Consider the following 24,540-nt stretch of genomic DNA (forward strand, 5'->3'; position numbering starts at 1 on the left):
AAGAAGTTATGAAAATAATAACGGTGTTAAATTCTACCTAAGATTTTGTCTGCCCAGGTCTCTCTGATCAAGCCTTTCTATCTTGCAAGCATTAGAGAGAGAATGAACAAATGAATTTAGTAAAACTGAGGTTTTTCTTCTGATGTAATTAGAAGAATTGAAAAAATTGAAAAGGCAACATACAATTTTGGAATGTTTCTCTTTTTCTTTTTCTTTTTTATTTTTTTCTTTCTTTTTTTTTTTTTTAAAAGATTTTATATATTTGACAGAGAGAGCGATCACAAGTAGGCAGAGAGGCAGGCAGAGAGACAGGGGGAAGCAGGCTCCCCGCTGAGCAGAGAGCCTGATGCGGGGCTCTATCAGGACCCTCAGATCATGACCTCAGCCAAAGGCAGAGGCTTATCCCACTGGGACACCCAGGTGCCCCTGGAATATTTTCTGTTTGTACTACTTAAAATCTTCTAGTGATCTCCTCACTTTGGGAAACACTGACTAGGTGATGCTGTGCTCATTTTCCACATGAGTAAACTGGGGAGGAAATTTATTCAAAGTTGAACCTGTAGTCCCACAGACCTTGTCTAGGCACCCATCCTCACCTTACCTTGCTTTCTCCTTCCTCCCTTCTCAGCCTTCCTCTTTTCTTCTCCATCCTCTAGGAGATATCAGAAAATTTTAGATGGATTTTTCTGGTTTTTTGTTTGTTTAACTGATGTGAGACATGATTTCATCCTAAGGAACTCAGATCTTTCTCCAGTCATTGCATTTCTTGTGCTTACTGGATTGTAGAAGTTGGATATACGGTATGCTGTAATTTTGTAGATATTTGTACTCCTATGTAACCTATTTGTAGAAATAAATCTAAAGATATCATAAACCTTCCTTTGACTACTAATTAGATAATGTTAGAAAGGTAAGTTTGAAAAAAGATGCTGCCAACAGTTTTGAAACTAATATCTCAAGTGCAATAAAAGATAATTTCTTTGATCTTTGTCTTTTAAAGTTTTGTAATTTATATTTACAATAATTATGAATTTAACATTTTACTACATTATGTTTCAATGGAGACCGTAGATAATTGATATAACTGTCATAACTGGAGTCTGTGGTTTCAGATTTTTAAAGTCCATTTTATTTTATTTTATTTTTTTAAAGATTTTATTCATTTATTTGACAGTCAGAGATCACAGGTAGGCAGAGAGGCAGGCAGAGAGAAGAGGAAGCAGGCTCCCTGTAGAGCAGAGAGCCCGATGCGGGGCTTGATCCCAGGACCCCGGGATCATGACCTGAGCCGAAGGCAGAGGCTTTAACCCACTGAGCCACCTAGGCGCCCTGATTGTTCACATTTTAATTTGATTTTTATTTATTTCTACAACTCTTTGAATAAGAAAAACTTTTTTTTTTTTTAACGATTTTATTTATTTGAGAGAAAGAGTGAGCAAGAGAGAAAGACCATGCACCAGTGGGGTAGAGGGAAGAGGAGAAGCAGACTCTTCTACTGAGCAGGGAGCCCAATGTGGGGCTCCATACTAGGACCCTGGGATCATGACCCGAACTGAAGTCAGACACTTAACTGACTGAGCCACCCAGGCACTCCAAGAAAAACTTTTTTTTTTTTTTTTTTAAGATTTTATCCATTTATGTGACAAAGACACAGCGAGAGAGTGAACACAAGCAGGGGGAGTGGAAGAGGAAGAAGCAGGCTTCCCACTGAACTGGGAGCCTGATGCAGGCTGATCCCAGGATCCTGGAATCATGACCTGAAGCTGAAGGCAGATGCTTAATGACTGTCACTCAGGTGCCCCCAAGAAAAACCTTCTAATATCACTTTTTTCTTATTTAATTTTGTATTGTTCCAGTTGCTACAACAGGAATTTTGTAATCCTATCGTTGACAGTTTGTTTCACTAGTTATTATACAAGAAAAATATTTAGTTCTGAATTATTTTGTTATTTTTTTGTTTTATTTTTAAGTAATCTCTGCACTCAGTGTGGGGCTTAAACCTACAACACTCTCTCAGGATCCTTGGGTGACTCAGTTAAGTGTCCAACTCTTGATTTCGGCTCAGGTCATGATCCCAGGGTCATGGGATCTAGCCCCTTGTTGGGCTCCAGGCTCAGTGTGGGGTTTGCTTGAGACTCTCTCTCCCTCTGCCCCTCTGGTACTCCCTTCCCATCTGTCTCTCTCTCTCAAATAAATCTTTAAAAAAAAAAAAAAAAAGGACGCCTGTGTGGCTCAGTCGGTTAAGCGCCTGTTTTCAGCTCGGGTTTGGGTCCTGGAATCAAGTCCCGTGTTAGGCTCCTTGCTCAGCGGGAAGCCTGCTTCTTCCTCTGCCTGCAGCTCCCCCTGCTTGTGCTCCCTCTTTCCCTCTGACAAATAAATAGATAAAATCTTAAAAAAAAAAAGGTTGCATGCTCTCGCAACTGAGCCAACCAGGTGTCCCCTGAGTTATTTTAAATAGCATCTTTAAAATTCTTCATGGACACATTTTGTACTTGGAAATAAATTATGAGGAATTTTCTTAGAAATCACAGTTATGAGGGGCTCCTGGGTGGCACAGTCAGTTGAACATCTGACTTTTGGTTTTGGCTTAGGTCATGATCTCAGGGTTGTAAGAGCGAGCCTTGCCTGGGGCTCTGAACTCAGCAAGGAGTCTGCTCAAATTTCTTTCTCCCCGTCTCTGCCCCTTCCTGTGCTCACTGAGTGCGTGTGCTCTCTCTCTCTCTCAAATAAATAAATCTTAAAAAAAAAAAAAATTACAGTTATAATAATATGCAGATCTAAAGATAATAGGCAGAGTTTACTTGGTGACATAATTTTCCTATCTTTTATTATACTTTGTTATGTCTTAGAATGTTTACTTTGGATTCTTTTTTTTTTTTTAAGATTTTATTTATTTGTTTGACAGAGAGAGATCACAAGTAGGCAGAGCAGCAGGCAGAGAGAGAGGGGGAAGCAGGCTCCCCGCTGAGCAGAGAGCCCAATGTGGGGCTCGATCCTAGGACCCTGAGATCATGACCTGAGCTGAAGGCAGAGGCTTAACCCACTGAGCCACCCAGGTGCCCCTTTACTTTGGATTCTTGATAAATTGTCATGTGAAGCCTGTTCCTAATAGGTGTCTAATCCTAGGGACCAGGCTGGTGTAGTATATGGCAGGTCAAACTTGGTTCAATGGATATCTTAATGAAATTTTTCTAATACTTTGCATAAACAAGAATATATGATTCACTGCTCTCTGACATTTTGAATCAAGGGTTTTAACTCAGATCTTAGCCCAGGGTAGGATATGTTGTTGTGCTTGGGTATATTAAGTAATGGAAACTTCATATCAAAGAGTTTGAAATTTTATTATTAAGCTCAACTGTGCTGTCATTTAGAATTTTGCCACTTAATTTTAAATAACAAAAACTTGATTTATCTTTTGTCTAAGAGTGTACATTGAAATATTTGTGTTCTCCCTGTTAAAAAGAAAACTTTTTGTCTCAAACTGATTTCTTAGCTGAATTGTGTATTCATATGTAAAATTGGTCTAATTAGTACTTAGTTTGTGACCATGGTCATTCTCTGAAAATTTTGTAGTTAAGAGTTTTATTTTTTCTTTTAAATATTTTTTTTAATTTTTTTTTTCAAGATTTTATTTATTTATCAGCGAGAAAGAGGGGGAGAGAGCAAGCACAGGCAGACAGAATGGCAGGCAGAGTCAGAGGGAGGAGCAGGCTCCCCGCGGAGCAAGGAGCCCGATGTGGGACTCGATTCCAGGACGCTAGGATCATGACCCGAGCTGAAGGCAGCTGCTCAACCAACTGAGCCACGCAGGCGTCCCAGGAGTTTTATTTTTTCTTAATCTGAAGTACATTGTGTGCTCTCTTGGTCCTAATTATATGTAGCAGTCTTACAAGGGAAGTAACATTGTCATTTTTGCAGATTAGAGATGGTTTATAAGGTTCCTTCTAGTTTAAAATAAAATCCAAGGATCTTGGCAACCCCTCAAGTGTTAACATATGATTTATGCACCCTAGAACATAAAACTGCCAACTTTTTTTTGTTTTGTTTTGTTTAAGATTTTATCCATTTATTTGATAGAGGGAGACACAGTAAGATAGGGAACACAAGCAGGGGGAGTGGGAGAAGCAGGCTTCCCGCCAAGAGGGAGCCCGATGTGGGGCCTATCCCAGGAGCCTGGGATCGTGACCTGATCCAAAGGTAGCCGCTTCCATGACTGAGCCACCCAGGTGCCCCAACAACTGCCAACTTTTGTAAACCCAGACTTGAAAGCTGACAGGAATATTAAGAAGACTGGCCCGACCTCTCCTTTTACTGAAGAGAAAATGGAGTACAGAGGGAGTAATACCAGAGAAGGGTTGATGTTAGGTGTCTTGTCTTCCTTGTGCCTCACTTTATGACTGTCTAAATATTAAGAAATTACTTTAACATCAAAGTTGGTATAGACATTTAAAAAATCTTTGTATAAAGAGTTACAGTTTGGAAATAGGAATGTATGTATTACCCTTTTCAAGATTCAGGATGTGTCAGGGAAATAAAGGTAGCAAAAAGTAGCTTTCCAGATTTTGGGTTTATTCCTATAACTTAAGGCTGTGAATGTCATGCTAAAGAGTTGAAAATGGGGAGCTAAAAGATGAATTTTGAGTGGATTAGAAAATCTAAATTCTAGCAAGTGAGAAAAGAAAAGTAGCGGAAAGAATAGTTACAATAGTCTTGAGATTCTAGTGTGTTGAAAAGGTCTGAACTAGGTCTGTAGAGATTTGAGAGAGAATGAAAATGCTTTGGTCATTCATTAGCTTAATTGGAATGGGGACATAGGGAAAGAGAATGGTAAAGTGGCAGGGTGGGAGGAGTCTTTAGGGATTTTTGGCCTAGGGGATGAGAGCTGGTGTTATCTGGAACTTGGTATAGGAGTGGAAACATAGAAAAGGTAGGTTTCAAAGAGAAAATAATAATGTTCAATTCAACAAGTTGAATTTGATGGAGCTTATGGGGTATCCTGGTAGATATTGACAGTAGGCATTTGGATAAGTGGATTTGTGTTTTAGGAGAATAGTCTCATCGGAAATCGAAAGTTTGGGTGTCATCAGTTGGGAAGTACAGGTGAAAATGTGTGTGGATGAGACCATTCAGCCCAGGATGAAAGGTTAACGTGTGTGTTGATAGGCCTTTCTTGCCCTCTTGACTTCATTCAGGGAAGGACATGTCTCAGACAGGACCTTTATGATCTTCATCTGTTAGGATATGACTACCTCTGGGGGAAGTATTTGCCAGCAGAGTGAGTAAGGACATCTAAAAGATAGACATGGCTTACTGAATAGTCTTGACAATCTGTCTGTTTACATTCTCCCTATCCTTCCTGACTAGCCTGATTCAAAGTACCACTTGCCATCAAAGTGTTTTCCAGTTCCCCTTAGGAAGAGATAAGTACTGTTTGGCTGCTGGTGCTAGTTTCTCCATCAGGACATTTCTTCGTAATTCCCTGTATCCTGACAGTTATCTATTTTTCTTTTTGAAATTGTAAGAATCTAGGGGTAGCCAGCTTCATTTGTTTTTATATCCCTTGTGTAATCTAGCACAGTGCTAGTATTTGTTGAATTTAATTTTAGGATGTAGGAAGGTTTAGATCTAAGAAGCAGCAGGAGTTTTCCACCTACTATCCTATTTGTGAAGTAGCCTTTGTATTTATGTAGTTCTATAAACATATGTTGGTTGTTGCTCTTTTATCTTGACTTCAAGTTTGAATGGTTTTTAAATTTCTTTTGGGCTTATTTCATCCATATGATTAACTAGATTTGCTTCAGGTTTGAAAGATCCTGGGGTGAAAGGTTAAAGATGTTTTATCTCTTTTCTGTTACACAATGGATTTTTGAAGCTGTGCGAAGAGAGATGGTACTGAGCTTTAGACATTAATGACTAACTAGTATGTCAGAAAGATTAGTGCCCAGAATTGTGTTTCTAATAAAAAGTAATTTAGAAGTCATTTAGAGAGGGGTGCCTGGGTGTCTCAGTGGGTTAAGCATCTGCCTTTGGCTCAGGTCATGATCCGGGGATCCTGGCGGGGAGGGAGGGGTCCTGGGATTGAGTCTTGCATCATCGGACTCCCAACCCAGGGGGGAGTCTGCTTCCCTGCCTCTCCCTCTGCTCCTGCTCTGTCTCTGTCCCATGCACTGTCTCTTGAATAATTAAATAAAATCTCAAAAAATAAAACTCACTTAGAGAATGTCTGGTAGATTTTTTCCCTTTAATTAGTCAATTTTAGAGAATTAAGCAAATTATTTTGTTTTCAGGATTTCTTTAAATATACATTTTTCTGTTTATAAAAACAACTTTTTTTTTTTTTAAAGATTTTGTTTATTTATTTGACAGAGAGATCACAAGTAGTCAGAGGCAGGCAGAGAGAGAGGGGGAAGCGGGACTCGATCCCAGGACTCTGAGATCATGACCTGGGCCAAAGGCAGATGCTTAACCCACTGAGCCACCCAGGCACCCCAAAACAACTTATTTTCAACAGAAAAGTAGAATGAAGAGGAAAAAAATCAGCCATAATTCCCACACTTACAGATAATCACTGGGATAAAATAGACTAAAATGTGCTTCTACATCTGTGTATATGTCAGAATAGCTGAGCTCATTCTGAGAATACAGTTTCACATCTTTTTTTAATCCTTTAATTAATTAATTAATTATTAAAAGGATTTTTATTCATTTATTTGACAGATCACAAGTAGGAAGAGAGGGAGAAGCAGGCTCCCTGCTGAGCAGAGAGCCCTTCGGGGCTTGATCCCAGGACCCTGAGATCCTGACCTAAGCCGAAGGCAGAGGCTTAACCCACTGAGCCATCCAGGCGCCCCTACATCTTTTTTTATTTTTTTAAAGATTTTATTTATTTATTTGACAGACGAGGTCACAGAGAAGCAGGCAGAGAGAGAGGAGGAAGCAGGCTCCTCGCTGATTACCTGAGCCGAAGGCAGAGCCTTTAACCCACTGACCCACCCACGTGCCCCCCTACATCTTTTTTTAAAGTGACATTTGCCCTTTATAAAATCTTGATAAACATTTATTTATTTTTAAGATTTTATTTATTTATTTGTCAGAGAGAGAAAGAGAGCAGCAGGCAGAGGGAGAAGTATACTCCCCACAGAGCAAGGAGTCTGATGCAGGATCCCAGGACCCTGGGATCATGACCTGAGCTCATCAAAGGCAGATGCTTCCCTGGCTAAACCACCTAGGTGTCCCTTGATAAACATTTAAAATGCTCACAAAATACCCTCATTGTGTAGGTATACCATAATTTAGTCATTCTCCTGTGGTTGTATTTTTTTCCAAGATTTTATTTATTTGTCAGAGAGGGTGCGCATGCAAGCAGGCAGGATAGGGCAGAGAGAGAGGGAGAAGCAGATTCTCTGCTGAAGAGGGAGCCCAGCATGGGACTTGATCCCAGGATGCTGAGATCATGACCTGAGCCCAAGGCAGATGCTTAACCGACTGAGCCACCCAGGTGTCCTGTGTGGTTGGATTTTTAAGTGACTTTCTATTTTGTACTGTTTATTTCTGGCCCTTTTCTTAGGATATATTTCTGTGATTAATCCAGAGCGACAAACGTCTTCAAGGCCCTTCATGCATCCATTTTGTTCTGTTTTTATATGGAGGTTTTCAAAGAGGATAAGGAAAAAGTACATTCTGCTGCTTGTGGGACACTTCTTGGTTGCATCTGCTTCTTACTAACGGATTTCATGAACAGAGCTGACTTCTGTTCCATCAAACCATCTGTTGAGGATGGCATGGGGAGCTTTTTAAGATGGCCTCAAATGTTTTCTGACCGCGTTGAAACCAACTCATTGGTCTGTAAGACTCTTTTTCAGTTAGTCTTTGAAATGAACGAACAAAAAATCTCTGTCACTCTCCATACTCTTGCTGGGAGCAACTTAAAATTTTTCGAAAGAAGATCTTTCCTAATTATTTTATTCATTCATTTAAAGTTTTATACTTTGGGTTGCAGCTGGTTGGTAAAGTTACTCTAGCTGCTTCTGACATGGACATCTTGGATTATTCAAGAGGAAGTTTCTAAGTGGATCCATCTGAGGTATGGATTTCTTCTTGGACTCTAAGGCCCTGCTGTTTTGGGTATGTCAGGGCTTGTTCTTTTTTTCTTTTTTTAAAAAGATTTAATTTATTTGACAGAGAAATAGAACACAAGTAGGCAAAGCTACAGACAGAGGGAAGAAGCAGGCTCTCCGCTGTGCAGGGAGCCTGACACTGGGCTCGATCCCAGGACCCCGGGATCATGACCTGAGCAGAAGGCTTAACCAACTGAACCACCCCGGCGCCTCTGTCAGGGTTTATTCTTTGAAATAATGTCTGATTCCTATCTGTTTGGCTGTTGCAAAGCACGTAAGTGCAAAGGTAGGCACTTTTGTTTTCTTTTGTTAGAGATACTTTTTTGGTTTTGTTTTGTTTTCTTTTGTTAGAGATACTGCTCTAAATATAAGTTCTTCTGTTTTGACTTTTGTCACTCTTCCCATAAAGAGTAATAGAGTATGATAATTTTTTTAAATCTATAAGGTGGAGATAATACTAGCTACTTTCAGTAAGAATTTATATAAAGCACCAAGCCATTGCCTGGTATATAATAAAGATTGAATAAATGGCAACTGACAGATTATTTCACAGATTTTCTTATATTAAGCATTATAAAATTTCTTTAACTTCTAGGTGGAATGAAGAGTTATCAGTAATCCTTTCTGTTGCTTTAGAGAACCAGCAGTTGTAAAATAAAAATGTCAGAGGTTCATCAGTACATGCAGTTTTCTGAGAAATGCCTCTACTATATTTCCATAGAAACACTGGTGACCTCTGACTTCCAAATCAAATTGCCTTCCTAAACTACTTTCACCTTCTGATTCTGTGGCCACAGCCTTGAAGCTGTGTGTACTGTTATTTTTTTAGAATGCCATAAAATTGAAATGTCATAACTTGGCCTAGATTTTCTGCCTTTGGTCTGATTTCAAGGCTGTAATTACAAAGCTAGAAGCCTGAAAAACTGCATGTAAGGTGATGCAGGTTGATTAGATGGAAGTTACTAATGTTTCCATAGAAATGTAGACACTACTTGTAAGTGACATTTAAGCTGAGCAAATATGTGGATACAACAGATTAATACAATTGGGAATCCTTGGCTTCCCTTCCCCCTACTCTTTTTTGCCCCTAAGATTTCACATTAAAATGACATTGGGAAAAGGGCATTGTTTTTGTTGTGGTTTTTTAAAAATGTGACCTTGATATTTGTAGGTGGAGAAAAGGAGATACGGCTTGAAGATCCGCCAGCCAGCTAGCTTCTGCTGTGTGGACTTGTGGTGCTATGTCCCTGCATTCAAAAGCATTTTCTCTTATTTCTGAAGTATGCTTTGTCAGATTGTCTATGAGAAACAAAAGCTAATGGCCCGAGTGGCACTCCTCTCACTGGGTAGAAAGGAAAGAGGCAGATGTGAATTTAGGTACAGCCAATTCAAAGAAAAGTGTTTTAGGTTTGGGATAGCTTACAGGCTGCAAACCTGGTTGTAGGGTGGGCCGTGGTCTGACTAGCTTTTGTTTGTTTATCTCCGTCCCCTCGCCCTCTGTACCAAGCACACACATTTCTTCTTAGCCTCTATCCAAGCCATTCATTGTACCAAAAGGAGCCTAGAAGAAGTTGGGCAAGAGCCTTGAAAAAAATGGGAAGAGTTCCTAGCTACCTCCACAGAGCTCTTTTTTTTTTTTTAAAGATTTTATTTGACAAATAGAGATCACAAGTAGGCAGAGAGGCAGGCAGAGAGAGAGAGAGAGAGACAAGGAAGCAAGCTCCCTGCCAAGCAGAGAGCCCGATGCGAGGCTCGATCCCAGGATGCTGGGATCATGACCCAAGTCGAAGGCAGAGGTTTTAACCCACTGAGCCACCCAGGTGCCCCACACAGAGCTCTTTTAAAAATATTTTTAATTTTTTAAAAATATTTTTATTTATTTGACAGAGATCAAAAGTAGGCAGAGAGGCAGGCAGAGAGAGAGAGGAGGAAGCAGGCTCCCTGCCAAGCAGAGAGCCCAAAGTGGGGCTCGATTCCAGGACCCTGAGATCATGGCCTGAGCAGAAGGCAGAGGTTTAACCCACTGAGCCACCCAGGCATCCCTAAAATTTTTTTAATTTAAAAAAATTCTTCGTGCTTTTAGTTTCCTTGTTGACATTTTATTTTTTTATTTTTTTGTTGACATTTTAGAACCACTGTATTGAAGTAGTCAAGAGTTGGGCTGGCATTGACAAACTTCCTAGTATATACATACATTTTCTTTTCTCAGTGACTCTATTGCCTGTAAAATGAAAACTAAAAACTCATGTATGGCAGTTAAAATCCTTTGTGATATGATCCTGGCTGGGGCCTCATTTAGATCAGGTTACCAGGAACATTCTGTTTCTGCTCTCTGTTCATGCTGTGTACCTCTAGCTTCCTTTGCGTATGTTTCTCAAATAGCCCCGTTTGTCTGGTGAATGCTTATTCCTTCCACATGCCTCTAGCCCCATGGTTGCTGTTTCTGCTCTTTCACTAATACTGATCACAGCTACTAAGCACTTTACACTGACCTAAGTGTGTTATCTCATTGAATCCTTACAACAATTTATAGATGAGGAAATTGACTCAGAGAGGTGAGGCCAATTCCTGAGCTATCATAATTAGGAAGTTATGGTATAGAACTCAAATCTATTCTGATATAAAAATTCTCTGTACTCCTTCCTAGTTGCATCTTGTCCCTCTCTCTCCATCTGTCAGCTACAGTGTGGGCATATACTTAATGACATTTGAAGAAATAAGTGTATTTGCAGGCTGATGGAATTATTTTTGGGATAATATATATATTTATAAATTGGGTATTAAGTAACACTAACCTAAGCATTTCTGTATTTTGGTTTCTTTAAAGCTGTAACAGAATCCAAAAGGTGGCATAACAAGTTTAAAAGGAGGGGTGCTATCTTTTTAGTCATTGTTCATTGTTCATCTTAATAGGGACCCGCCTTATGTAACTACTTTGATTAATTAAAATGAAAAAAAGTTTAAAATTTGGTTCCTCAGTCACGCTTGTCACTTTCCAAGTGCTTGGTCACATGTAGTTAGTGGCTGCTGCATTTTGAAAATAAAGGTAGAGAACATTATCTTTTTTTTTTTTTAGATTTTATTTGCTTGTCAGAGAGAGGGAGTGAGAGCACAAGCAGGGGAGTGGAAGGCAGTGGGAGAAGCAGGCTTCCCGCTGAGAGAGGAGCCCAGTTCCGGACTCAATCCTGGGATCCTAGGATCAGGACCTGAGCCGGAGGCAGATGCTTAACCAACTAAGTCACCCAGGCATCCTGAACATTCTCATTATTGTAGCAACTTCTATTGGACATTGCTATTCTAGACATTAAAGTCAGAGAATAGTGAAACTGTTGTGTTCTCTCAGAATTTGATATTATGGTAAGAAATGCATTGTTGTGGCATTGTATTTTATTACTATTGGTTTTTGGAGAAAGAAGCAGTTCCTCAGTATTTACTGAGTAGCCTTTCTTGGGATCTGGGACATGTCTCAACTTTGGGGCTAGAATATAACTAGGGCTGAGACCAGATCTGACTGAAAGAAGGACAAAAGTTTCATTGAGGACTAATCATGATCAGAAGAAGACAAGGCAGGTGGGAAATGGATACAGATGACCAGAGCTGGTTAGTTCACAAAGGGCCAGTGAATGACTGTTACATTTCAGTACAAATCCTGGGTAAAAATTGTTGCTTTTTGGTGGGGAGTGCGGAGAACAGTTTCTCTAGAAGCTGAATTCATGGTCAGTGGCCCATCATGATGTGGTGTTCGAAGCACAGGAATCTGGAAGCACAGAGGAGGGACACTAATTAACCAGAACAATGTCAGAACCCTTTAGACCCCTGACTTCCTTCTGGAAGTCCTGTTTCATTTTATATCATACATTTAAAAAAATTTTTATTTACTTATTTGAGAGAGAGAGGGAGCAAACAAGCATGAGCTGGGGAAGGGGCAGAGGGAGAAGTAGGCTTCCCACAGAACAGGGAGCCCAGGCGCAATCCCAGGACTCAGATCATCACCTGAGCCAAAGGCAGATGCTTAATTTACTGAGCCCCCCCAGGTGCCCCCATAACTCACATTTTAAACAATGTGTAGAAGTTGAATTACGGTTGACTGAATGAAAAAAAATCAGATCTCCTAATTAAAACATTTAATGTAATATTTGCAGGTTTGGTTTGTTTGTTTCTTGAATTTTGAAGCCAGTTTTCCCCGCCTTGTCTTCAAAGGTCCCTGAAAAGCTCATAGATTCAGTCATTGTGTCTCTAGTGCCTAACTTGGGCTTGAGTGGGTATTGGAGAAGGAGGGGAAAGGATTGGAGACCTGCACTAGTGATTAATGGTAAGAGAAGGCTCAGGGGGAGAAAACTGTGTGCAAAGGAATGGAGATTAAAGGTAAAGAGGATGTTGAATTTAGGGAGCTACAGTGTAGTATGGTGTGGACGGAATGTACACAGTTGGGTGGAATGAGAAGCAAGAGATAAAAGTTGAAGTTGTAGACAGATCATGAAGTATATACATGTTTTCTGTTTTGGGGGTTAGAATTGTAGAATTTTGCCTTTTAAGATCCTCCCCTTAATTTTGCTTATGTGCTGTGGCGGTTTCAGAATTGAGTGACTGGCATACAGTCCTACTAAATCAAAACATTCCTAGAGTAATATTTAACTTGATTTTGTAAAAGACACATTAGAGAGTAAAATTGACTACTATTTCATGCTTAAATTTATTTACCAGCATCACTCATAGCTTTTATTTGTTCACATTTGGATAAAAATGGATACTCATAGTTTATTTAGGATCCTACTGTGGTAAATACATGGTACTGTCCTCCATATGGTAACTGAAGAAAAAAATCAGGGACGCATGGGTGACTCAGTGGATTAAGCTTCTGCCTTTGGCTCAGGTCTTGATCTCAGGGTCCTGGGATCGAGCCCCACGTCAGGCTCTCTGCTCAGCAGGGAGCCTGCTTCCCCCATCCTCTGCCTCTCTGCCTACTTGTGATCTCTCTCTCTGTGTCAAATAAATAAATAAAATCTTAAAAAGAAAAAAAAAAGAAAGAAAAAGATCAGGGGCGCCTGGGTTGCTCAGTTGCTAAGGTTATAATCCCAGGATGGGATTGAGCCCCACAGGGGGTTCCTTGCTCAGCGGGAAGCCTGCTTCTTTCTCTCCCACTGGCCCTGCCTGTGTTCCTGCTCCCATTGTCTCTCTCTGTCAAATAAATAAATAAAGTCTTAAAAAAAAAATTCAGTAACTTTTCGTCTATGTAGCCACTCAGATTGAGGAGTCACTGTTTTTCTTTTTACCAAATGCCTGTTGGAGAAAAGCTTGCAACTGTATTTTCCTTTGTATTAAAGAAAATTCCTAGATTTAGACCCATTTATTTATTTATTTTTAAAGATTATTTATTTATTTATTTGACAGACAGAGATCACAAGTAGACAGTGAGGCAGAGAGGAGGAAGCAGGCTCCCCGCTGAGCTGAGAGCCTGATGTGGGGCTTGATCCCAGCACTCTGGGATCAAGACTTGAGCCGAAGGCAGAGGCTTTAATCCACTGAGCCACCCAGGCGCCCTAGACCCATTTATTGAGGTTTACTTGCCACAAAGTAGGTAATTTATGTATATTCACCAAATCTCATGATTGTTGAACAGGGGTATTATTTTTATCCCCATTTCAGGAAATAGGCCTAGGGTAGTAAATTAAAAATAGCAGCAAATCCAGGATTTGAATCCAACTCTAACTCAGACCTGTGGTAAGTCTGTATAAGCTTTGTGCTAAAATTTAGATTGGTGTGCGTACAGTGACTTGGTGATATATATCATCTTTGGAACCGATCTGTATTTCTTGTCCCTTTTTAAAACAATTTAAGTCAGTAGCCAAAAGCCTTTGATTTCTCAGAACATTTCCTAATTTGTTTAATGTGTTATATTTTGTGAGGCAGATGGTTTCGGGGATATGTCCATGTATTTATGTGACTTAGGAGAGTCTCTTTTTTATTGAAAACTCTGATATCTTCTGCTGTTGTGTTGAATGCATTGAACATATATTTGGGGTTACTTCCATCATTGATTTGGATTCTACTAGCTAAGAATCATTTTGCCAGCTAGATCTGGTTATTGAGAATCTGGGCAAGACTGAGAATGGTATAGACAGATCCAGCCATTCATTCCATTGACTTGCTGTCAGGAGGTAGGATTAACATTGTTTTATGTATCTTCTCAGGCCTCCTGCACTAGTGATGATCTGTAAAACCAGAGACAGCATTATTAGCTGATGGTCTCAGGGCTGGGTGGAGGGAATGTAGATACAGTTACTGACATTCATAATCCTTGCCCCCATTGGAGGACTTTGTTTTAGGACAAATATAAACATTCTTCCTTTACTCAGCGGGTAGCATGTATCTGGAATTGCTGCATCAGGCATTGAGTTTGCAAGCTCAAAATATTAAAAAGGTTCAAGATCACAATAAGTAACTAAAGTGACATTAGGATTCCATCCCAAGGCTTTGAGGATGAAGTCATGAATGGGTCAGTCAGTAGTTCTGCTACAAACTGCTCTTTGCTACCACAGACACAACCATGGATTGGATGGACCCAGGGGATTGCTTAGTAGTAGTTGACATATGTTGAGCTCTGACTTTGTCAAGTAATGTGAAAAGCCTTTATTTATTTATTTTTGTTTGTTTTTTTATACACACACACACACACACACACACACACATATGTGTATATATATATATTTATTTAAACAGACAGAGATCACAAGTAGGCAGAGAGGCAGGCAGAGAGAGAGCGGGGACGCAGGCTCCCTGTCGAGCAGAGAGCCCGATGCAGGGCTCCATCCCAGGACCCTGGGATCATGACCTGCGCCGAAGGCAGAGGCTTAACCCACTGAGCCACCCTAGTGCCCCTGTTTGTTTTATTTTTAAAAGATGATGTTGATTCATTGTGGGGGGAGGGACAGAGAAAGAGTGTGCCCGTATGCGCATTTGCACAAGTGGGGTAGCAGTAGAAGGAGAGGGGCAGGGAATCCTCAAGCAGACTCCCCACCAGTGCAGAACCCAATGTGGGGCTCCATCCAGGGACCCCAGGATCATGACTTAAGCCAAAGGCACATGCCCAACTGACTGAGCTACCCAGGTGCTCCTATTCAAACTTATACATGATTATTTCATTTATTTCTTTTAACAGACTTATAAAGTAGGCCCTGTTGTTAATCCCAATTTATAGCAGGGTTAGGGGCAGTTCTCTCAGGGTTAGGGTCATACGGACTGAAAGTGTCAAAGAGATAAGTCTCCAAAGTAAAATCAGGATGCCATTAACAGAAGAAGGGGGGAGTGATTGCTGGACAGATAAAAACAATAGATGTCTGCTTTAATGATTTTTGTTAGTATTTTCTTTGTTGTTTTTGACCCTCTATTTGTGTTTGATCTAGTTAATGAGTTCAGAATATTGTTTGTTTTCAGAAAATGCATTAAGTTTTGTCCTTTTTTGAGACTTGTATTATAGTTCTTTCGTTTAAGGTTCAGAATCTGAGGGTCAGAATAAGGAGTGTCTTGCCTAAAGTCCTATCACTAAACCAAGAGAATTTAGGAGAGACCTAATTTTCCCATTATACTACCTTGCCTTCTCAGGCTTTTCTCCTGTTTTCAAGTCAGTTTGTATTAAGTAAATACTTTCAGTTTCACTTCTGGCAGGATGGCCTGTATTGAACTCATTTGTAATGCTGAGTTATTTCCTTACTGCCTTGCATCTCTCTACAACTTTTTTGATTGCCATCACCTTCATGTATGTAGAAAGACTTTGAAGTTGCTTTGAGGTGAGCCTTCTCAGGGATCTTAGCCACTTTTAATAGCTTCCAAATTCTACCATTTCAAGTCCAATTACCTTACTCAGACCTTCCACACAGTTTTCATGCTAGTCTTAGATCTTCTAATTCTGTGACTGTGCTGTAGAGGTAGAGGTAGGGTTGTGTTTTCTGTTTAGTTCATCCTGCAGTTGATCACCTTCCATGCTGTATTGGCAACTGTTCTGGGCATAGAAGCAGCTCTTCAAATGGTGGAGCATGGTTCCTAACCTTGAAGAGTTCAGTATCATGTGGAGGAGGCAGTTTTTGAAATTGTTCCTGGGGTACCTGGGTGGCTCAGTCGGTCGGGTGTCTGATTCTTGGTTTTTGGCTCAGGTCATGATCTCATGGTCCTGGGTTCAAGCCCCATGCTGGGCTCCATGTTCAGCATGGAAGTCTGCTTGGCCCTCTCCCCTTGCTCCCCTCCAACTGCTGCTACCCCTCTGTCTGCGTGCATGTGCTTGGGCTCTCTTTCGCAGATGAATAAATAAATAAATATCTTTTTAAAAAATTGTTCATTTATCCTTTGGTGAATGCAGGATGGGCCTCTCCTGTTTTCCATGTTTCACAGTGGTGGTTGATATTTAATCTGGATCTTGAAGGATGAATAGTTCTTTACTGGGAAGAGGAGGAGGAGGAAGCACAGGTAGGCAAGAAGAGATGTGGCCTGTTTGGTGAATCCAAACAGTCAAGACTGCAGAAGACTTTAAAAGTTGTGATGCTTAAATAGTGTCCCTACTGTTTGAATACCTCTTTTCCACATGATTCCCAGTGGCTGGTCTGGTTTATGATGGCCTAGATATGAAGACAGAAAATGCTTTCATAGGGGGTAGGCAAAGGAAAAAGAAAGAAGAAGAAAAAAGAAAAATGCTCTCATATTCCTCTAGTCCTAGTTTTGCTCCTTTTGTTTTTTTTAAACGTAGGCTCCATAGTCAGGGTGGAGCCCAATGAGGGGCTTGTCAACTCTGAGATCAAGAGCTGAACTGAGATCAAGAGTTGGACACTTGGTGGACAGCCAGGTGGGACAGCCACCCAGGCGCTCCTGCGCCGTTATTCTTGAATTGACCATGGAGATGTTATAGTTGATGTTTATTGAACAGCTTTATGCTAGGCTTGTGAGGTGATTTGGATATAGTTGTGAACAAGACAGGCCAGGTCCCTTCTTCTGTAGAATAGTCTCATAGTGGAGTTAGACATTGAACAAGTAATTTCTTGTTGATGAGTACAGAGGGTGGTAGGTAATTTTAGGGTGCTTTGACCTTGTGTATAGACAAGAGTACAAGGGCAAAAGAAGCTTTTCTGAGAAAATATTTAAGCTAAGAATGAGTAGAAAGTAAGCTGGAGAAAGTTGGATCAGCTACATGTAGACTTACAGTATATTTGCTCTTCATTATGCTTGATTTTTCTCCGCAGTGAGATAGCTACACACCAGTCAGACAGATGTAGCTCAGACGTTTTGGGCCCACAATGGGCTTTGAGAGGTATTTATTCCAACCCAAACTTCATTCTTATTAATGGAAAATTGCATCCAGCTGTATATGTAGGTAAATAGCATTTGTGAAAAATTTAAGTAAATTACCCTGTTTGATATTTTTCATAAGCTGTCTACGGCCATACCACCCTGAACGCGCCCGATCTCGTCTGATATTTTTCATAAGTTCATATTTTGTATATTTTCCTTTCTTTTGAAAAATAATTGTTAATGTTGCATAGAGCATGTCAGATACTTAATGATTGTAATCTTTCTGTGAATTTTTATTCCAGCTAATATTGGCATGCTTACTCAGGCTTCATCACTACCTGTAGTAAGTGTGGTTACTCTTTCCATTTTTTAATACAATGATGAGGAAATGGAGGCTCAGGGAGGGATATATAGTAGATAAATGTAGTAGAGGTAGGGTTCAAATCCAAATTTGACTTCTCGGTCTGAATTTTTGAGTGACCTTAGAGTAATTCATGAATTATAATATTTTTTTCCCTATTGTTTTCTCTTTAGGTTTTTGTCAGGATGAATTGCCAGAGCTTGACCCAGGCACTAGTAAGTTCTGAATGTTCCCCAGTGTTCGTGAGTAAGAACAAGATGTGTGTGTGTGTCCTTTTAAATATATAACTTGAGGGTGTCATTGGTGGCCATATTGACTCAGATCTTACTTTACTTTGGTTTATAATTATGGGGAGGACATTCTATCTTGTTATGCTTCCCTTTTCTTCTCATATTACTCATTGGTCAGAAATGTAATAATTTGGTAGAAAATTGGTTTGCAAAAAATTTTATTTAATATTAATCTCCTTTTTGTTGTTGAAACCAACAAGAAAACTTGTGTTTTCATTTATGCACACATACAACCATATATACATAACCACTTCTCTAAAGTATTAACTGACTTTGACGTAATTTTTATTTTCTGAAATAACCGGGGTTGGAGAGGAGGATTTTTTTAAAGAGGGATTATGCTTGGTGTAGGTGTTCATACTCAGTAACCTTTGTACCACTGTTTAATTTCTAAAGCACATTTATCTACATCAAGGTTGAGCTGATGGTTACGAGGGTGACTGTTTTGAGGTCTGATTTAATGATGCTTTCCAGGTGTGTCTGTCTTGATCGTAGATAACCATTAGTGTTTCCAATTGCTCTCAAAATGTGGCATACATCATTCTAAAGATATGGTTATAGCTATTAGAAATAGCGCATGGGAATATCCAATGTATAAAGAGCTTGTTTTGCTTTAATGCCAAAAGGTTGAATGATAATTCAGATTTGAGAATTCATGAGATGATCTAGAGTTATTTTTTCTAGTTCTAGTACTTTTTAGGGTCATGAGACTGGCTAATTTTCACCAATCTGATGTTGATGTCAGCGGTGAAGTTTACCTTCTCACCATCCTAGCTAATACCGGCTCTCTGAGGGTGTGGACCTTTTCATATATTTTTCCCACATACCTTAACAATATAAAAATTCATGTCTGTTCAACTAATACTTACTTAGTAATTTCAAGACAAAATATGTCCTACAGTGCTTATCAAACAGCAGGAAAATAGAATTGTCTTTCTAGAAATTGTAAAGTTCAGAGTCAACTTTATAGGTAGTATAGGCTGCCAGTATCTCTGAGTGAACATAATATTTTCTCATTGTCCTTCTCTTATGAATTGCCTTCATTTACGAGGAGGAAAAAGATAAATTCTTGAGTCATGGTCCTTTCTTGGATTATTTTAACATTAGGAAGGACATGAGATGCTCTGAAATCTTTCAGATAGAACTACACAAAAAATGAGCCAGATAATTGAGAACTCTGTTAGACATTGCGTGCTCTTGCTGCTCCAGGCTTAGTTCTAGTATCAGTACACAAACAGATAAGTCTGGGTCCTGTCCTCGTGTATTAATTTTATTGGAAAGTATTTACTTGTCTGGAATTACTTGAAAAGGCATTTTTTGAGCCTCTAATTTAGTACATATTACTCAAACTTATTCATCTTTTCTGCACTTAATAGCAGTTGAAAATAGCTCCTGCCCATTTTCCAGGAAAGGCCCTCATTAAGATTATTATTGAATTGTGCTTCCTTCTGGGCCAAGTTTGACTTCTGGGCCAAATTATGCTTCCTTCTGGGCATAACTCATTGAACATTTGTGATTGAATCTCTAGCCAGATGTGGTGATTTACACACCTGTCCATTCCATAAGAATGAATACTGAGTCCTAATTTTGTATATGAGTTAGAATAGGTGTCACCTAAAAAAAAAATCACTTTTCTTTTCAAAACTGTGCTTAGCTTATGTAGGCAATATTCTCAGTAATCCCATATTATCTTTGTGAAGTTAATAGTGTTTTATTCCTCTCTCTTTTACAGTATCACTGTAGTACTATTATAATAACAAATGGGCAGAAGTAAAAATTTATCATCTCTGTCTCATACATCTTGGGGTTCAAATAAACATGCGCAGTCATAACAAGTGATAGGAGACCTCAAGACTGTTATGGACTGTATGTGTTGTCTTAAGTTGGTTATGAATGTTGATACTGCAGATTTCATGGCTTCTGACTGGGAAAAAATAACATTTTCTATGTTAATGTCTCACGACTTTCACATATTAGATTGAGAAAAATAGGAATTTCTCTCCAATACTTCTTTAGAATTTAGAGGCCCCAATGTCTCCTCTATCCCTCAAATTTTTGATAGGGAAAGCCTGCTCATGCTTGCTTATTTTGGAACAGGAAATACCATTGTTGCTGATTTCCCCTTGTGGTTGGCAGTGGTTGTAGATAGCAAGTTTGGGACAACAGGTAGGATGTGTTGGAACATAGATGAGGAAAAATAACTGACTTTGTCCTATTCAGATGGCTCTTTTCCCCCAACCTTTTCTGTGATAGAGCAGATGGGTAGCCATGTTTAGAATATGGGCAGCTGTTCACACTCTGGCTGCCTTCTTATGATTCCTGGGCTTCCTGGAGTCCAATGTTATGGCACAGGTTCAGGCTAAGTTCATTTCTACAAGAAGCATCTCTGTACCCTGCCCATTAGCATAAGCTAGGGACAAGGGCAGTCAAAGGTCAAGAAAAGTTCAAAACAGCATAACCTTTCTGTGCTTCTGTTTCCAAATAACCCAGTCCGCCTTGCTCCCCGAGTTTTTTTCCTCAACCATCGTGTTTACCATGTAGTTGTAAAACTCAAGAGAACAAGGACTGACTTGATACAAGGGAAGTTAGAGAATAGAAGTCATTGTTGGTTAAAACAGGAGAAATAATTGATTTATGTTTGGGGGCCAATTAGGCTATAAAACAGGAACAGTAAAGGGACCTATGACTTTAGGACAGCTACTTGCTCTGATTTCTGTCCCACAGACAAGGGGCTCCCCAATAAAGGCTGTCAGCTTTCTAGGCTAAATTATTAATTCCTTTCATGCCTCTCAGGGATTGTAAACAGCACATAATACAGGAAAACAATTGATACTGTTCAGTTATTGGCCAGATAGAGGGTCAAAGGGTAAATAGTTGGATTAGCAACAGCTGTTCTTTCTCCTCAGTCAAACTTTTGTTTCTTATTATCTGTTTTAGCAAGGTCCTTCCTTAGTTTTTGCCCTCTAAATAGTTAAATCCATTTCGTTCCTTGTAAATAATTATTGATCAAAATTGGAAATGCTCATATTTTAATTTGAGTTTCCAAATTTGAAAGTGAGCATTCTTTTTGTATGTGCTGTGTTGTTTGATGTTCAGAGGGTATTATCCCAAGGAAAGTAGCTACTTGAAGTTAGATTAGAAGCTTTTTAGCTATTTTTACCAGCTGCTTGAAGATCTTGGTGTAGCTTGATTAAAAGAAAAAAAGTTGCCTTTGTTTAAACTGATAATAGTAGGATAATGCATGTTCATGTGGAAAACACTAAGAGAAAAATAGAAACACCCCGATCCCACCATCCAGAAATAACCATTGTTTCTTATTTGAGATTATGTCCTTCCACCTTATGTATGAGTTTATTTTTTACATAATTTGGAATCATAATATATGTACAACTGTGTATCCTGTCTCTCCCCTCTCCCGCATCATTACATTGTGAGCGTTGGTCTAAGTCATGAAACATTTTTCATAAATATTTTTAATGAATGGAAGGATAATTGTTTGTAAGGGAACAACTTTACCACCATATTTATTTAACCATTCTTCCGTTGTTGGGCATTTAGGTTTCCAGGTTTTTCTATATTCTATAATACCACAGTAACATGTTTTTTTGTGTAAGTTTTTTGTCTACATTTCAAATGAACTGTTAGCATATAAACCAAAACTCTTCTTAATTAAGAGCATGGCCACTGGCCTAAGATTGTTTGGGTTCTGTTTGGCTTCAGTATTTACTAGGTTTATAATGTTGGCTAAGTTATTTAACCTCTCTGGGCCTCAGTGTTTTCATCTGTAAAATGGGGACAATAAAAATTTATTTATACTTTACAGGGCTGTTGTGAGGATTAAATGAAGTAATATACACACACATATATTTATATTTACATTTAAAACCATGCTTGCCAAATAATAAACACTGTTAAGTGTATGTTATTCTCGTCTATGCAACATAATGTTGAAATTCTTGGTCTTTCTGTATTAATGGACTGTTGTAACTGCACTTGATTCAATTAAACTAGCCTGTGTTTCTTAATGACACAAAGATAATCATTCCAGATGTTAGCAGGTGTAAGTTACTGCTTCAAGTGAATATTCCCTCAGAAGAGCAGATCTCATATATTGCTGAGTACTTTGGCCAAGACTGTTCTTTACCATCCAGTTGACTGTTAAGCTGTTCTGGTCCCCCCCCCCCCAGCCAGCAGCAGGTAACCTCCCAAGTGACCGTCTGCCAGCCCATTTATTTAACCTAATAGGAAACTAAAGAAATTAACCCTCTCCTTATTTAAAACACATACTCATATTATGTACTCTTTGATCAGTACCATGCTTATGTTGGGGAAAAAATTTATACAATTAAAAACCCAACCATTAGTGTTTTAAAAACACTGCATACTTGGGATTCTTGCTGACTCAGACTTAACGAAGATATATAGATAGATCTATCTATCTATCTATCTATATATCTATATATCTCCACTAATGGTTCGGTTTTTAATTGGGTGTGTGTGTGTGTGTGTGTGTGTGTGTGTGTTTATTTATTTATTTCCCACTACTGATCAAGGATCTAGATGTAGATAAATGGGCATTTAAAAAGCAACATGAGGGGAGCACCTGGGTGGCTCAGTCAGTTAAGGATCTGCCTTTGGCTTAGGTCATGATCCCTGCATCCCCAGATGGAGCCCCACATCGGGCTCCCTGCTCAGTGGGGGGTCCGTTTCTCCCTCTCCCTCTACTCCTCCTCCCCCCAACCCCCCGCTTGTGCTCTCTCTCTGTTAAATGAATAAATAAAATCTTTATTGTGTATGTGTGTGTTGTTTTTTTTAGATCTTATTTATTTGACAGAGAGCATGCACACATAAACTAGCAGGAGGAGAGCCGCCCAGGTGCCCCTCGAGACTTTTTGTGGATTCTTCAGACTACAAAAGAAGAATATACTTCTCAGCTAGAGTCTTCTAGTTTCTGTCCAAATTCAGATATTCTGTACCGTGTCTTAATGGGTTCATTCCTAGTAGTCAAACTATTTGTCACCATTTTTGATCTCAGAAGACACTTCATATAAGCCCAGGTGTGATCTGCAGAGAGTGAATTTAAGGCTGGGTGTTAGAGATCAAGGAAGGAAAGAAAATTAACATTTACTGGGTATTCTTTATGTTCCAGCATTTTGCATATATTCAGTAGGAATGAGGATTATATCCTATAAAATTATCTTAATTTTAAGTTTGACTTTGTAATACCTAGTCCATTGTTGTTTTCTTCTCTCCCCACTTCTCTTTTTCTCTTGTGTGCCAAGCTGTGCCAAGCTATAACACAGTTCATGCCCTGGTTTAGTCAGGAAAACAGATATGAAACTTGTTAAGTGCCTTTTACTACTACTACTACTATGTAATAATAACAATAATAATAATTATTATTACACACTAAATGTTTCACATGTAAACACTCATAAAACGTGTTTTTAAAAAAAGATACTATCCTGATCTTACTGATGAGAATATTGAGGCCTAGAGAGGTTAAAAGACTCATTCCAAAGTATATAGTGGAGGAGTATCTGAGATTTGAGAGCTGTTTTGTGTGTGTGTGTGTGTTTTAAGATTTCATTTATTTATTTGACAGAGGGAGACACAGAGAGAGAACACCAGCAGAGGGAGTGGGAGAGGAAGAAGCAGGCTTCCTGCTGAGCAGGGATCCTGATAGGGAACTCCATCCCAGATTGTGACCGTAGCGGAAGGCAGATGGTTTACCCATTGAGCCACCCAGGCAACCCTTGAGACCTGTTTTTTATAAAAATTTATATTATTGAAATCAGTTAATTAGGGACTCCTGGGTGGCTCAGTGCATTGAGCCTCTGCCTTTGGCTCAGGTCATGATTTCAGGGTCCTGGGATGGAGCCCGCACTGGGCTCTCTGCTTGGTGGGGAGCCTGCTTTTCCTCCTCTCTCTCTGCCTGCCTCTCTGCTTACTTGTGATCTCTCTCTCTGTGTCAAATTAAAAAAAAAATCAGTTAATTAACAGTGTATCATTAGTTTCTGAGGTAGAGTTTAGTGATTCATTGGTTGCATCTAACACCCAGTGCTCATTACATCAAATGCTCTCCTTAATGTCCGTCACCCAGTTACCCCATTCCCCCACCCTCTCTTCTCCAGCAACCCTCAGTTTGTTATCTTATGGTTAAATGGTTTGTCTCTCTCTCTGATTTCATCTTGTTTTATTTTTCTCTCCCTTTCCTTATGCTCCTCTGTTTTGTTTAAATTCCACATGAGTGAAATAATATATTTGTCTTTCTCTGATTGACGTATTTCATTTAACTCCTCTTCTGTCCTGGCCCTGGTTCTCTTGACTGTGACAAGTCTCAAATGCTAATGGAAGACCCTAAAGCAGTATGATTTATAACATACATAATGGTTGGTTTTGTTTTTGTTTTTGTTTTTTTTTGCATACAGAAGAATATACTATTTTCTAAGTGTTTTTTGGGCTCTTTTGCATGTATTAGAATGATTTTGGA

General features: G+C 39.3%; 1 protein-coding gene and 1 long non-coding RNA gene across 3 annotated transcripts in view; one reads left to right on the forward strand and one right to left on the reverse strand.

Annotated features, from left to right (window-relative positions):
* The window catches only part of NR6A1 (nuclear receptor subfamily 6 group A member 1), a 233,455-nt gene that overhangs the window by 20,668 nt on the left and 188,247 nt on the right, over positions 1-24,540 (forward strand). For both annotated transcript variants that reach the window (XM_044264932.1, XM_044264934.1), the window contains exon 2: positions 17,931-17,972. In XM_044264932.1, coding sequence (XP_044120867.1) covers positions 17,931-17,972 — 42 coding nt within the window. The remainder of the gene's footprint in view (positions 1-17,930; positions 17,973-24,540) is intronic.
* Positions 11,351-24,540, reverse strand: part of LOC122917261 — a 78,734-nt gene continuing 65,544 nt past the window's right edge. Inside the window, exon 3 of the long non-coding RNA XR_006386369.1 lies at positions 11,351-11,877. This is a non-coding gene — a long non-coding RNA (uncharacterized LOC122917261). The remainder of the gene's footprint in view (positions 11,878-24,540) is intronic.

This window comes from Neovison vison, chromosome 9, assembly GCF_020171115.1.
Source record: "Neovison vison isolate M4711 chromosome 9, ASM_NN_V1, whole genome shotgun sequence".
In the NCBI taxonomy this organism is placed as follows: domain Eukaryota; kingdom Metazoa; phylum Chordata; class Mammalia; order Carnivora; family Mustelidae; genus Neogale; species Neogale vison.